This window comes from Cololabis saira, chromosome 9 (assembly GCF_033807715.1).
Source record: "Cololabis saira isolate AMF1-May2022 chromosome 9, fColSai1.1, whole genome shotgun sequence".
Taxonomy (NCBI): domain Eukaryota; kingdom Metazoa; phylum Chordata; class Actinopteri; order Beloniformes; family Belonidae; genus Cololabis; species Cololabis saira.
In genome coordinates this window covers 33,349,491-33,363,643 of record NC_084595.1, presented here as the reverse complement: position 1 = coordinate 33,363,643, position 14,153 = coordinate 33,349,491, and the positions used below count along the sequence as shown (strand labels likewise).

The following is a 14,153-nucleotide window of genomic DNA, read 5'->3' as shown; positions in this document are numbered from 1 at the left end:
CACCAAATACCACTGGTTCTGATGTTGCATGTGATGTTTGTCACACAGTATTACGTACTTACTACGAGCAGTGTTGTTCTAGTTACTGAAAAATAGTAACTAGAACTCAACTTCTTCATCTTACCTGTGTTCTACCCTGCTCGGATAACAGTTGAAAGATTCATTTTCCAACTAAGCCAATTTAATGCCTTTTAGAGCAGTAGCTCTGTCTTCAGGAGTTCACAGTAATACCTTGATAATTCTATATTTTAACCGAGTCACAATAGTTTAGCCACTAGTTATGCAAAAATCCTTGACGGAAATACAATTAATTAACTAATACTATGCAATATCTCATTGTCTCTGAGGTCAGCTCTTTGTCTGGCACTTCCTTTCACTTCATATGTGACAATTTGTGAATAAGGGTATAAATGTCATTTTCTTAATTAAACATGACATTTTCCTTCAAATATTTGCTTTTGATATGACATTATTTCTGGGGGCCACATTATAACGTGGACGGGCATCAGTACCTACGTGGATGTTGCTTCTCTTTCTGTATTGGTAGAAACTATGAGAATAATGAACAGATTTTCCTGATAAAAATAATGATATTATCTCAGTAAGTCATGCATTACTCCTTTTTTGTGCAGACTGTTTTGTGCATTTGTACCCTAGTGTGTGTGTTCATATATGTTTGAATCTTTTCCTCACCTTAAAAACCAATTCCCCCATCAGTCCATTCCACTGACCGTCGGGCTGCAAGCTGCCATATTTGTGGTCTGGAGCAACGTAGATCTCGTACTTAAAGCCCAGATAACTGGACAGAGCATCGAGGACATCGATGGAAAAGCCCTGGTACTTCTTTGGTTTCCCCAGCACATTCTCAGACACCATCACAAACGGCTCCTCCTGAAAGGCATCAATAAATCAGTCGGTCAGTCATGGCGGCAATCAACACAGTAGTCATTTCAGCATTAAATCATCTCTTACTCAAATGACCATTACACTACCACAAACACCCACTCTGATTGTTGAAATCATATCTGATGTAACAAACAGTTTCCCATTACAAAACACATCTATGTAAGAACTCCAGCAAATGTTTTTACTATTTTTGATGTTCATTGTATGAACTAAAGAGAAAAATAAATTTGCTTATAGGCTCCCTAAGATTTTTATCAATATTTTGAATTCATTGTGGGAACCAATTCTATTACATTTTTAATTGAATTAGGGTGTTTAAAATCAATATTTCTGCTATGCAATTCAGCAGATTATTTTTTTATTTAAATATCCTTAAGGTGACATGTCTATCAAGAGGAGTATATCCAAAGTCCTTCAAAGGCTAGCTTCTTAATTATATAAACAAAAAAAGTGCAAAGTGAGAGAATTTAAAGAAGTAAAATAAAACCTAGAAAACAAAACTCCCTTTTACTTTTATGTATCACCCCAAGGACTGGGTATTTCATTGAGTTTATTTCCTCAGCTGTCCACCACCACTCTTTTTCTCTTTTCTGTAATAAATCTCTATTGATGAGAGAAATGTTGTTGGCCCTTATGTCTTGCAGATTTATGAGGGCCTGCGTGTTATTGACTGGATAGAGGCTTTGCATTAAACACACACATACAGAGACACACAAGTACACAAGATGTGCTAGGCATCCACTTGGCGGTTTCTAATCCTTGCTAGCTGCAGCAGTTCAATAAGCTATTAGGCAGTGAGTGGACATGCATGCCAAATCTCTCTCTCACCACAAGCTTCCATCAATCAAGCCAGGAACACCCACTAACACACACAAGCATACATATTGAGTGACCCCATAACTGCTACTAATTACTTCATCACCTGGGTAGGTTAAACGTCTCTCTTTTAGGCTAAAATAAGTATGGTAAATATAGTAAAAAAAAAAAAACATATTTACATTTTAATTAAAAAAAATATATAAACATTTAGGTATGATCTTTTTATAATTTTTCCAGATAGACATAATGTATTTTTATTTTATAATGAGTTTATTGAATCATTTCCACTTCCTCATCTTCTTCAAACTATTTCTTTTTAAATCTTAAGAGAAAGAGTAGAATCTTGAAGAATGAATAAATCGTATATCCGTCAATCAAACCAGTTCAATATGTTTAGCCACTGAAGGAAAAAAAAAGATTGAAGGATTATAACAAAAGAAGCGTCCCACTGCTGCACTGCACGATGAATAATAAGAAAAATATGATAAATAAATACTCTTTTTTAAGACGTGGCCACACATCTGAAGAAAGAATACACATCATTTATAAGATCTGACTTAAAGACTTGAGCCATTCTTAACTTTTCAGAAGCAATGAGTCACAATAACATCTAAACGTCCCCAAAGCTCACAGTTCGGCTTGACTTTAAGTCCCTAGACTGAATGAATACCTACTCAATGGTTCTCTTACTGATGCTTTTTGACAGTAATATCTCTCTAACCTCCTTTCTTTTACTACTTTTTCTTCTTTCTTTCCCCTTCTGCTGCTACTCACCAGTGGTAATAAACAACATTTGGCATCTCTCCACACTTCACTGTCTCCTGCTTCCCCTAAACATATGTCTAGGTAGTCTCACTGTTCTCCAACCATCTATCTATCCAGCCAAGCTATACTGCTTCCCACTTGTTATCCCTGCGATATTACATCAAAACCCACAATATCCTGTAATCCCTCTCCATCTCTGCTTTGTCTTCTTCATATTGTCCCCATTTCTAATTTCCATACACCAAATCTGCACTGACACTTCTGGCACAGGTTAATTTTGTTCCCTCATCACTGGAAGTACCACATGTGTCAGTGCAGTCTAGAGAAACGATTGGGGAAAAGAACAGTGAATTTCCACAACGACTAAGTAATGGCATTTGAAGAGCCCTCCAAGGGGGTCGCTGGGACAAACAGTCATATTGTGATTTGCAACACAGTGAACATTTTCAAAATGCTTTTTGGCTTTGCCAACGAAATTGATGGGAAACATATTTTGAAAAGTCCATTTGAAGTCATTACAGAAAATTTTATTTTTTGTTTTTATTTCCACGAAAATAAAATTCCCTCCCAAATCTTTTGTATAAACATGAAGAACATGGAACTGAAGCAACAGAAAAGCAGCCTGGATTGGGATTCAACAGGAAAATCAAGTTTTTTGATTATTGTTCGGTGGTGCACGACAATTTTAGCTTGATCTTTTCTTCTAACTTGTCAAATATTTGTATAATAAGTAGGAGAATACAGAATACATCTTATCTCATCTGATCTTAATATGGAAAACATAACTGTATGAGAACTGTCATGCATGTTTATATCTGCGTGTACTTTTCAGGGAGTCCATGTTTGCTTAAATCCATATCTTTGAATCCATTCACTCCACTGAGCGGAATGATTTATCTGACACTGTCACATGAAACAGCTATTTCACTGTTGAAAAAGAATTACTCCAATGAGTGCTGCAGGAGAACTAAGTATCAGACAATCAGCCCCATGTGTTTGACTGACATCGCTGTCAACGCATTCTCCCTTTTATCCAGGTATGACTGCTGAATACAAATGGAGAAACATGCTGTACTGATTTCAGTAGTCTCTGCATCACTCCTAACACCACTGGGAAGCAAGTATATTGGGACGGCTGCACATCAGTGCAAAAAGCATTAATCTGAGGTAGCTGTTGGTTACTTGCTAAAGAAAATGTAACTTTATGGAGAACCAGAAACTCGACTGCAAAATGTATTCTAATCTTTAGTTATTTTCTTCCCCAAATAATACATTAAACAACCTGCAAATTTAAATGTTTCCTGTTTTCCAATTATAAAGTTAATTTAGGTCTCCTGTTTTATCTAATGTGCAATGTGTTACTTTGCATTCTGTGAGACTAATAATACCTTATAAAGATTATTTGTGTGTCTCTCTAAAACAGTTACATATCAGTCATGCTAGACTAGGGAGCCATAACCACTCACTGTCCACACTGCCTCCATCCTTGTCCATTGTCTTTTCACTTCCCTCTTGGTTACTGCAACTCTCTCGTCTTTGGTCGCCCCCAGAAGTCCCTCCACAAGCTTCTGCCCGGATCATAACAAGAACCCCATCATTCCGTGACATCCCCCCCATCCTGCACCAGCTCAACTGGCTCCCAGTCTGCCAAAGAATTCATTACAAACTCCTCCTGTTCACTTTCAAGGCCATCCATAACCTGGCCCCACCTTATCTGTCTGACCTCCTCCAGACCGCCACTGCAGCCCGCCGCCTCAGGTTCTCCTTCCCCATCTTTATATCCAGACTCAAGATTCACCTGTTTAAGATTTCCATTTCCAAAAATCCAAATACAGTCCTTCATTTCCTTCACTATACGCAGATCCGTTGTTGTTTCATCCATTTGTCTTAAAGTGTCTTTGACTTTCATGAAAGGCAACTATAAATAAATGTATCATTATTATTATTATTATTATTATTATTATTATTATTATTATTATTATTTAGCTCAGTGATGGTGGTCTATCCTAGCTTGAGTCAATGTCAACTTTATTCAGGCTACAGGTCGGGGCACATGCTGGACAGGCTTTTAGTCCATCACAACACCACACAGGCAAACACATTCAGAGCATTGCATATGAATAAACCTAAGATACCTTTTTGAAGTTATCATTTTAATTAGAGCCACTTAAAGTGTTCAGACTTAATTCCCAGCTGAAACATATCACATTTAATCACCTCTGTGAACAGAAAGGTCATTCCATAGCATTGTATGAAAGGCCATAAAAATAATCATAGCTATGTGGCCATTCCTGTGTAATATCCATTTAATCATCAATACAGTGCAAGCTAATCAATGGCACTGATTTAAAGTCTGTGGCCGTAATAGAGGTATGATGGGATTACAGATTAACTAATCAATAACTATTCAGCACTCAAGGATGATAGAATAGACTTATAACATTGAATTGTAGAGAGCTTTTTTTCCCCCAATCGTGTATGTGTATTTCCACATGTTACCAATGATTTTTTTCTGTGTTTCAGCATATGTACTGTAGCAGCTGTTATTGGTGCAATATGAAACTGTTGCACCTCACAGAGTTGGAATATCGAAAAAGGAAACACCCAGGGCATAGATAAAAATCCAATCCTTGAGCCCCTCAAGAAAGATACGCATCACACGCACACACATGCACACAAGGAATCAAAATGTCCTATCCAAGTGTCCGCACCTAAAAACAGAACAACACATCTAGGCAACACCCCTTCACCTGCTTTCTATCTATTTCTGTCTTGTGATCCACTATAAAACATCCCACATATACACACACACACACACGCGCGCGCACACACACACACACACACACACACACGCACACACACGCACACGCACACGCACACACACAGCTGCAGAATATGTAAGATGGAACTCATAAGTGCACAAACTTTACACCTTTTAAAGTCATGAGAGCCCCACTGTTCTTGTCATGAGAAAAGCACCGAAGGGCAATATTCAGAAACACAATTCAAATTCTTTCTACCTTTAAAGATGATGAAAATCAAAGACTTTGAAATAAACTAGAGAGGAATAAGGGATTGCTGCAAAGATGTTTTACATTATCCATTTCTTTCTCACTTCAAAGACAGGATATGAAGAATTCACGGCGGTGAATTTTTAAAGCACTTGTGGGATTTACCCAAATTTATGTTGCAAGCGAGACAGACAGAGATGATAAGCAGGAGTCTCGCCATCATCAAGATGCAAACAATCTCGGTCATTTAGCAGTCAAATGTCGAAAATGGAATCTAATATAATTTGCTTTTTTTTTGTTCTTAACCCCTCTCTGATTCGGCTCTCAACACCTTGTCTCATAAATGTCTGCTATTTTTGTTCTCTCGCATGAAGTCTTAATATGCCTCTTGCTGCATCTCTACACAAAGGGTTGAATGGTGGTCACAAAGCTAAGGCAAAATGACAGGTATATAAGAGAGCAACACACTGCAGTCTGATGTGAAAGCATGCATAAAAACGGCCCTTTTTGCATGGGATGGACAACAGGTTTTCTAACAGGTGACACAGATTTGATCTTTTTATGCGTCTGTGGGGAATTCAGAAATAAAAGAGGGCACGCACGCAGATTTACATACCGGACGTGTCAGCTACTCACCAGAACAGTGACGACTCGTAGCACAACTCCTCTCATGTTATTTTCCAATTTCCTGTCTGTTAGGGTGCCGTTTAATCCATGAACTGGGTCCCATGTGGCCAGCTGCAATGTGAATGTGCACACAAAGACATCAAACAGTTAGATATGCAGAATTTTTGTAGACCAGGTTCAATTTTTATAGAGCAATAACTAATAGGTCAAAACAGCAAATACGCCACAAGATTAAAAGAGAGTTTGTCAATAAGATAGAAAAAAGGAAAATATATAGTGATTTTTAGAGTGTGAAAGTACTGTAGGTTTATTTTTCAATGCTTAGATTTTAAAATGATTCTGGTATCTTATTTTTGTTTAAATTATATCATATTAGTAAAAAAGAAAAAAACAGACACTTTTTTTTGTCCTCGACAGCATAGGTTTGAGTCTATGAAGTGATCACCAAATAGAAAACATCAACATATCACAACCCTGACACCAGGAAGGTCTGAAAACGTCTTATGAGCATTTTCTGTAAAGTTATACTTTCCCTTTGCCATTTTGTATCTGGCAAACTATGTATATAAATAAGATATTTTGAAATCAGGTTTTAACCTGACAGCTTAAATAATTCAGAACAACAGAAAATAGTGTTGGTGACAGCAATTTGTATCAAAGTAATGGTGAGTTTCGGAAATTCAAAATCGCTTCAAGGGTGACTTCTATGTCTATCAGATTGCATCATAACCGCCTGTCTTTTCCTATGGACCACAGTAAGTAAGCTCTGTGCTACCTTGGGCTTTCAATTAAATATTTTTCTTTTCAAAGATCAATCTACAGTGGTTTCCCTGTGGACAGAGAAACGGAGGGAAGGGGAAAAAAAGTAATACAGCTGTTGGTAATTCACAACAAACACAACGACGTAAGTAGACCACGATACACACAAAAAAACAATTCATGGTTTCTGTTAAAAAGAAAACACAAGTAGGAAGATGTGATGGTGTACAAGTGTGAATCATGAGGTCCTGACTCTTATACATAGATAACTAGGGATGGGAATCTGGAATTGATTCCCTTTTCGTTTCCAGTGGGCACGAATGACATCATCACACACGTTGCGTGGCTTATGCACGTTGATTTCTTTTTCCATCATCAAGATAATATTAATTTTTCTCCCCTGTACATCAAACTTACTTACGTATTGATTTTTTTTTTGTTGACAAAAAAAGCTACTTTCTCATGTCAAGACATGCAATAATGAAAGTATTGTAATTGACCACAGACCTCTGGTGTTGGAGCTCAACTTTCCTAATAGGCATTCACCGCACTCATGGCAGCTTAATCCTCTCTTATTGTCTGATGAAGGATTCATTCAGTACATGTCAGAAAAGATTGATACCTTTTTAGAAGTAAACATAACTGCTGATCTAATCTACGGTACTATATGGGAAAGTTTAAAGGCATTCCTGCGTGGCCATATAATTTCATACTGCTCATTCACCGACAAACAAAAACAGAAACGGTTAACGGAACCAGAAGATCTGAAAAGGCAGTTGGATCAACAACACTCGACCATCCCATCCCCAGACCTCTATAAACAGAAGCTAATTTTACAAACTGAATTAAATATACTCTCCACTAAACAGGCTGAACAGATGCTCTTAAGGTCTAGACAAACTTGGTATGAGCAAGGGGAGAAAGCTACTAAGATCTTAGCTCACCAGCTATGTAAATGGGAATCCACCCATTTAATTAGTCAAATTAAGACCCAAGGTGGACAGGTCATCACAGATCCCAAAGACATAAATGAGAGCTTCCAAAAATGTTATTCTACTCTCTACAAATCTGAATCCTTAATTAAGCCTGATCTACTTGACAGATTTTTTGATGTTACCCATCCCAACTTTGAATCCACACCATAAAGATCAATTAGAAGAACAAATCACAGTACAATACATTAAAGCTATCAACTCAATGCAGAGTGGGAAATCTCCAGGCCCAGATGGCTTTCCAGTAATCTTTTTAAGTGTTCAGTGAAAAATCATCTCCACTTCTACAAAAAACATTATATTGAGTCCTTTGAGTAAAACTGTCTCCATCCAACATTAGACCAAGCAACAATCTCACTTATTTTAAAACCTAGCAAAGATCCACTTGAGTGCTCCTCATACCGGACAATATCTCTTATGAATGTTGATTTTAAAATATTGTCTAAAACCCTTGCTCTCAGATTGGAACAATACCTGCCTTCTGTGATCTCCCCAGGTTTGTAAAGGGAAGACATGGTTTCTACAATTTACGCCTGGTTTTTAATATACTACATACTGTGCCATCTTCAGCACCAGAGGTTGCATTATCCCTCGATGCAGAAAAAGCTTTTAACCATGTGAAGTGGGACTATCTCTTTTATACTGTGAATAAGTTTGGCATTGGCCCAAAATGTAAATCCTGGAAAACTTTTTTTATAACTCACCAATGGTTCGTGTTAGAACAAATGTATCATACTCTCCCTATTTCCCACTCCACCATGGAATAAGCCAAGGGTGCCCCTTTCTCCCCTCCTATTTGCTTTATCAATAGAGCCACTAGCCATTACACTGCAAACAAATGTGAGGAATACAACAAGCAAATCTGGATCATAAAGTATTATTATATGCGGATGACCTTTTACTCTATTTTTCCATTCCCATGGACCTGATACCAATGCACTTATTGCTTTTCAGAATTTTGGCAGCATCTTGGGTTATAAATTGAAGAGTCAATTGCTCACTATTAACGGTAAGGCCAGGAAGATCTCATATAGAGCCTTCCAGTTTACAGTAAAACAGGATTGGGTGTCAAAGTTCTATGCTCAGAGGAGAAATTCAAGGAAAATTTCACTCTCTACTGGAACACAATAAGACAGACTTTCAGAAAATTCCCATTATCACCAATTAGGCGCACATGGCTTGAGATTGAATCATCATACTGGTCATACGGGTTCTGCTTTCCTCAGACTCTTAGATTTTCTCACCTACAAAACACAACTCGTTGGTATATCAATCTCTCCGAATGTGGGCACAGTGTACAGTGTTGGAAGCCAATAAAAAAAGTAATATCTCACAGACCCATTTCTTGTGCTACCTGCAAATTCTGCATTTTATCTACAACAGATGCGCCCACTTGCCTAACTTGCCAAATTAAACACCTGTTGATAGCATTATTGGGCTAAAGGTACTCAATAAAGGAGTGATCAAAATTATATATACCCTGCTATTAAACCTATGTTCTTCTTCTCTTTCCATTCTTAAATCCCAATGGGAAGATGATTTGGCATCTGACATAACATATTGTGATTGGCAGTCCATCCTTCAAAAAGTACATTCTTCATCAATTTGTGCCAGACATGGGCTCCTGCAGTTCAAGGTCTTACACCGCCATCCAAGGAAAATTGGCTAAGATCTATCCAGGAGCAGATCCCTTACGCGGCAGGTGTAAATCGGCAACGCAATCCCTCATTCATTCTTTTTGTAAGGGTCCAAACCTCCATGAATACTGGACATCTGTGTGTAATACACTCTCTGAGGGTTTTGGAGGTAAACTTGCTCCATCTCCTTTAGTTGCCATCTTTGGTGTTATACTGGGGGATATGCTGTTCCCCAAACTTCATTCGGATGCAGTGGCTTTTGCAAACCTGGTTAAAATGTGAAGAAAGAAAACACACATATGCCACAGAAGCTCAGGATGTGAAATAAATGGAGAAGGTATATTAATTTGGTGCTTATTTAAGGTAGATACCCTTTGCTCTTTTTTTTCAACAATGAGTAAGGGCAATGTATGTCATTGTTTTACAGTGCAAACTAAAATTCTGCAGGCTGCTCTGCAAACATACAGAACACGTAGGAATAAATAAATTCCTGGCAACAAATCTTTAATCTACATACAGTAGAGCACAGCATAAATTGCTGAGTTATATCGGTTCAGCTTTAAAACCCCTGTGTTTACATGACCTGCCATATTGTTGTCATATTGGAATATCATTTTTTCATTTAAATCAAAAGTAATGCAAATACTGCCACAGCCTGCTTGAAGCAGTAGGGGGTCCACAGGCACAGTGGAATAAATGATCTGCTTGCTAATGTGAGCTGAATATTGAAAGACACGTTGTGATTTGTATAATATGAGATTTTTAAAGGTCATCTACCTACTTTATGCCCTCTAATATGTTTGTACCAATTTGTTTAATTAGACTTGGGCCTGTGTCAGTGGGTTGATTGATAATTTACTCAACATTTGTGATGCACTTGTTTAGATTTCGACAAATTTTTGCATTTTTAGGATTTGACAGTAGCAGAGGGAATATGCTTTCATACAGGCATGCTGAGAACAACACATTATTTCCCTATATAAAGACCCTACGGAGCAAGATTACGACAGTCATAAATCCTTAGGCGTCCAATGCATATTTCATGACACTCTCACTCTCCTTATGGCTGTATTGCATTTTAGCTCCATATTACACCTGGAGATATCCCACTTTATACTTTGCATTCATGCAGAGGAACATTTGCCGCTCATATTTCACACATTACAAAGAAAAAAAGATTCCATGTGACAAACAGCTGCTCTAATAACCACATTAACATTTAATGTATAACTTCTTGCATAGCTGCATGTAACTCAGACAGGTAAAGACAGGTCTCTTATATGCTACCCTTGTTTCAGCCTGATGGGGGAGATGTAGACCTTGAAGGTAAGTTCTTTTCTCATTTCATAACATGCAACAGTGTTTTTAAGCATCTGTTTCTTAGATACCGAGTCTACCTGCCTGCTTATACAAGTCAATACATATTCCGTATTATTATCAGTGCAATCCTAAAGTATTTACAGTACATGATTGTGGCATTGCAATTTCTGTTTAACATGTTATCCCAAGTATTTGTGTGCACGTGACAAAACATTAACTTTCTACTCTCGGGAAAGGGGTTGAACTAAAGTGTAAAAGCATAAGGGGGCACCCAAAGATATGGACACTGTACTGTTTTAAAAAAAAAAAAAGTGCATTTACAGCTCAGCAACTGCAGAAATTGCTTGCAGAAATGTGACTGTGTATAATCAATAAAATATAAGTGGTGCAGCCAAATACCTCCAAGAAAGCCAACAGCCCAAGGGAGCTTACATTTACACCAAAGAACACCTGCAACTCGTGACACCCCAGAGCTCCCGGTACAGGGGCAAATGCCATATAAGATCATAAGCCTGAGATCAGGCCGGGTGTAAGAAAAATAATGTAAACTTTATTTCCAGTCTTAGTCCTCCATATTACTTAGGGGTAAAGGCCCTGGAGAAAAAGTCAAGAACAGTCAAATGGCCACAAGGGAACGTCAGTGAAGCACACATGGCCCTGCACACTGTAATTCTACCCTCCACTGCTGTCAACAACAACAAACTAGTATTTTACAATCATTATTAAACAATATTGTATTATATTAAACATGATTATAACTAAACTGATCTCAATTACAACTGTTTTCAAAAATACTGTAGTTAACTGAGGTTAATTGAAATGAATTCAGTTATAATTAGACTGAACTGCATTGAATTATTATTGGAAAATAATTAAACTAAAGTCGATTGGACTGTTTTTTTTTTTTAATCTATTTTTGGAAGACAAGACCGACTTTTGATTTAATTCATTTTACCTTAGGCAGTTTATAAAAATTTGTCAGGACAGTGTTACTATGCAAAATAAATGATAATATAAGGATCACCATGCTGTTTTTTTAATCAGTCAATATAAAAGTATCTTATTGCATTTATTTAATCTATTACAGTTTAGGAACATACTTCATTAAATCTAGACATAATCCTCTTTTTTGTCCTACTTGGTTGGTGTGCATAATTGAATCACTCATTCAAATTCAAGTAAAAACCGACACACTAATACATGTATACTTTTTCGACGTTAGCTTTGATGTACAGTAATTGTTTAAAAGCAACCGATTCAAGTATTCATATTTAATAATAACATGGCTGCCATTAACTCCAGCCAGAAACAAACCATTGAATGCTTTTACATATTTATCTGATATGTTTCAATTCATTAGATGAACTTGCACATACAGTAGGCCTACGAATGAGTGGATACCGTCTTCATTTCCTCTCTGTCGTCCACTTGGATGACAGAGAGGAAATGAAGACAGACGGGGGAAAGTAAGTCAAATGAAATAAAAGAACTGCTGCAATATTTCAGAAAAACCAAATTTACCTCAATTTCAATACAATCTATATTCGTAATGTCGTGGCTTCAATATAACAGGAAAGTGTGAAGGTCGCCTTGCATGACTGCGTACGTGGACATGCATGAGTAAGGAGTTCATTCGGCACCCTGGCTGGAAGAGTCGCCCACTGGCTCTGCTTATCTTCACAGCTCCAGATAAGGGCTCATTTCACCTCCCCAACAGGATGAAATAAATGTGCGTTTGCACCCCTATGCGCCTGAAACATTAGAGTGTAGACTCAGGCTTCAAAATGCTGCCATTAGCATCTTTTTATTCTTCTAATACTGACTGCATTTTCCTGTCTTAACGCCATCCTGTTTATTGTTTACTGCTCTTTGGCTGGAGTGTGTATATGTATATACATACAAACATATATACAATATATACTACATATCAGTGGCAGCTAGTGCAAAAAACTTTGGGGGAGCGCAATTTACCTTGGCATACATAGGGGTGTAACAGTGCACAGAAGGCATGGTACATGGTACAAGCTTGGTACAATGGGGGGAAAAAGGTAGAAAATAATATTTTGGTTCTTTAATTTTGAAAAATGTAACCATCCAACTATGGCTTATTGGTCATGAGTTTTAGTGAAGCAGTTCAGTTATGCTGCAGTGGAAAAAGAAAACTGAACATAAAGTAGGGGTTCATCATTTCAACAAGTCCACTGTTTTGTTCTACCTGGACAAAACAGTGAGAGAAGAAAAACATTAACATTGTTCTGTCTGGGATTCATATTATTTGAAAAGATAATGTTCCTTTCTTTCAGTTATTTGATAATATACAAAATCAACAAATATTATTTGAAAAACAAGTGTTATTTAACCTATTTAAAACAAATATAAAAATCTGGTTTGTGTAGTTCAGTTTGATTTTCTAAAAAAGACGGGAATGACTTGTCCAATCACATTAGATTAAAAAAAAACAAGTACGCCACGATACTGATCGCGGATTCGTTGCTAAAGACTGAGTTTCAGGGACGCACGACTGCGTCATCTTTACGAATCTAGTTCAAACAAATTAAAAGAGATCCTCAGGTCATGTGCTTATCAAATATTCAAGAGTTTACACTGGATTCTGTTTGACCGGCGCCACATACTTACGGAAGTAAATAAAATAAAATAAAACATTTTTTTGTAACCACAAAAACACCTTCTTTTAATAATTATATGCATCTTACAGCATGTTTTTTACTTTATTTTTCTTTTCTTCTGCTTCTCTTGATTTGATGGGGGTGGCGCCATAGCGCCCTCTACTGACCAGCTGCCACTGATATATACATATGTTGAAGATCAGTATTAAAGCTAGGGTCTACGATTTTACATATTGTACATTTTTACCAAAATCACTTATAAGGTTGTTATGGCCCAATAGTGTTACCTATGAAATATGATTAGCAAAAAGAACCAAAAGAAAATATTTCTTCTATCTGCTGTAATTCTGCAAAGAAGTCAACCAATAGGCGCCATTTGGCCCGAACGGCGCCTATTGGTCAATCTGCTTGAATGTCCGCGATTGGACAGTCCTCACCCTACTCCCCGCCTCCCAAAGTTCGGCAACAAGAAGGACATATTGAAGCAAGCGCTTCAGCTTCACCCCACCCGTTACGCCGCCAGAACCATGCTGGCTGGCTTAGACTACAACCACCACGTCAAAAGAGACAACATGACGGCTCTTTTCTTGTTTTTCTCACGCAGACACGGACAAACACCAACACACACGGCTCCGCGTTGTATTTGTTTTCCAATGGACTTTTATAGTGATTTCAATCCGGCGCTGCTTG

The 14,153-nt window shown here is 37.5% G+C and overlaps 1 protein-coding gene across 3 annotated transcripts in view; it reads right to left on the bottom strand.

Annotated features, from left to right (window-relative positions):
- grid2 (glutamate receptor, ionotropic, delta 2) overlaps positions 1 to 14,153 on the bottom strand; it is a 658,916-nt gene that overhangs the window by 165,759 nt on the left and 479,004 nt on the right. For all 3 annotated transcript variants that reach the window (XR_009783115.1, XM_061729310.1, XM_061729311.1), the window contains exons 9-10: positions 6,138 to 6,239; positions 694 to 891 (exon numbers count right to left, since the gene is read on the bottom strand). Coding sequence is in view for 2 of the 3 variants with exons in the window: in XM_061729310.1 (XP_061585294.1) it covers positions 694 to 891; positions 6,138 to 6,239 (300 nt within the window). In the remaining variant the exon portion in view is untranslated. The remainder of the gene's footprint in view (positions 1 to 693; positions 892 to 6,137; positions 6,240 to 14,153) is intronic.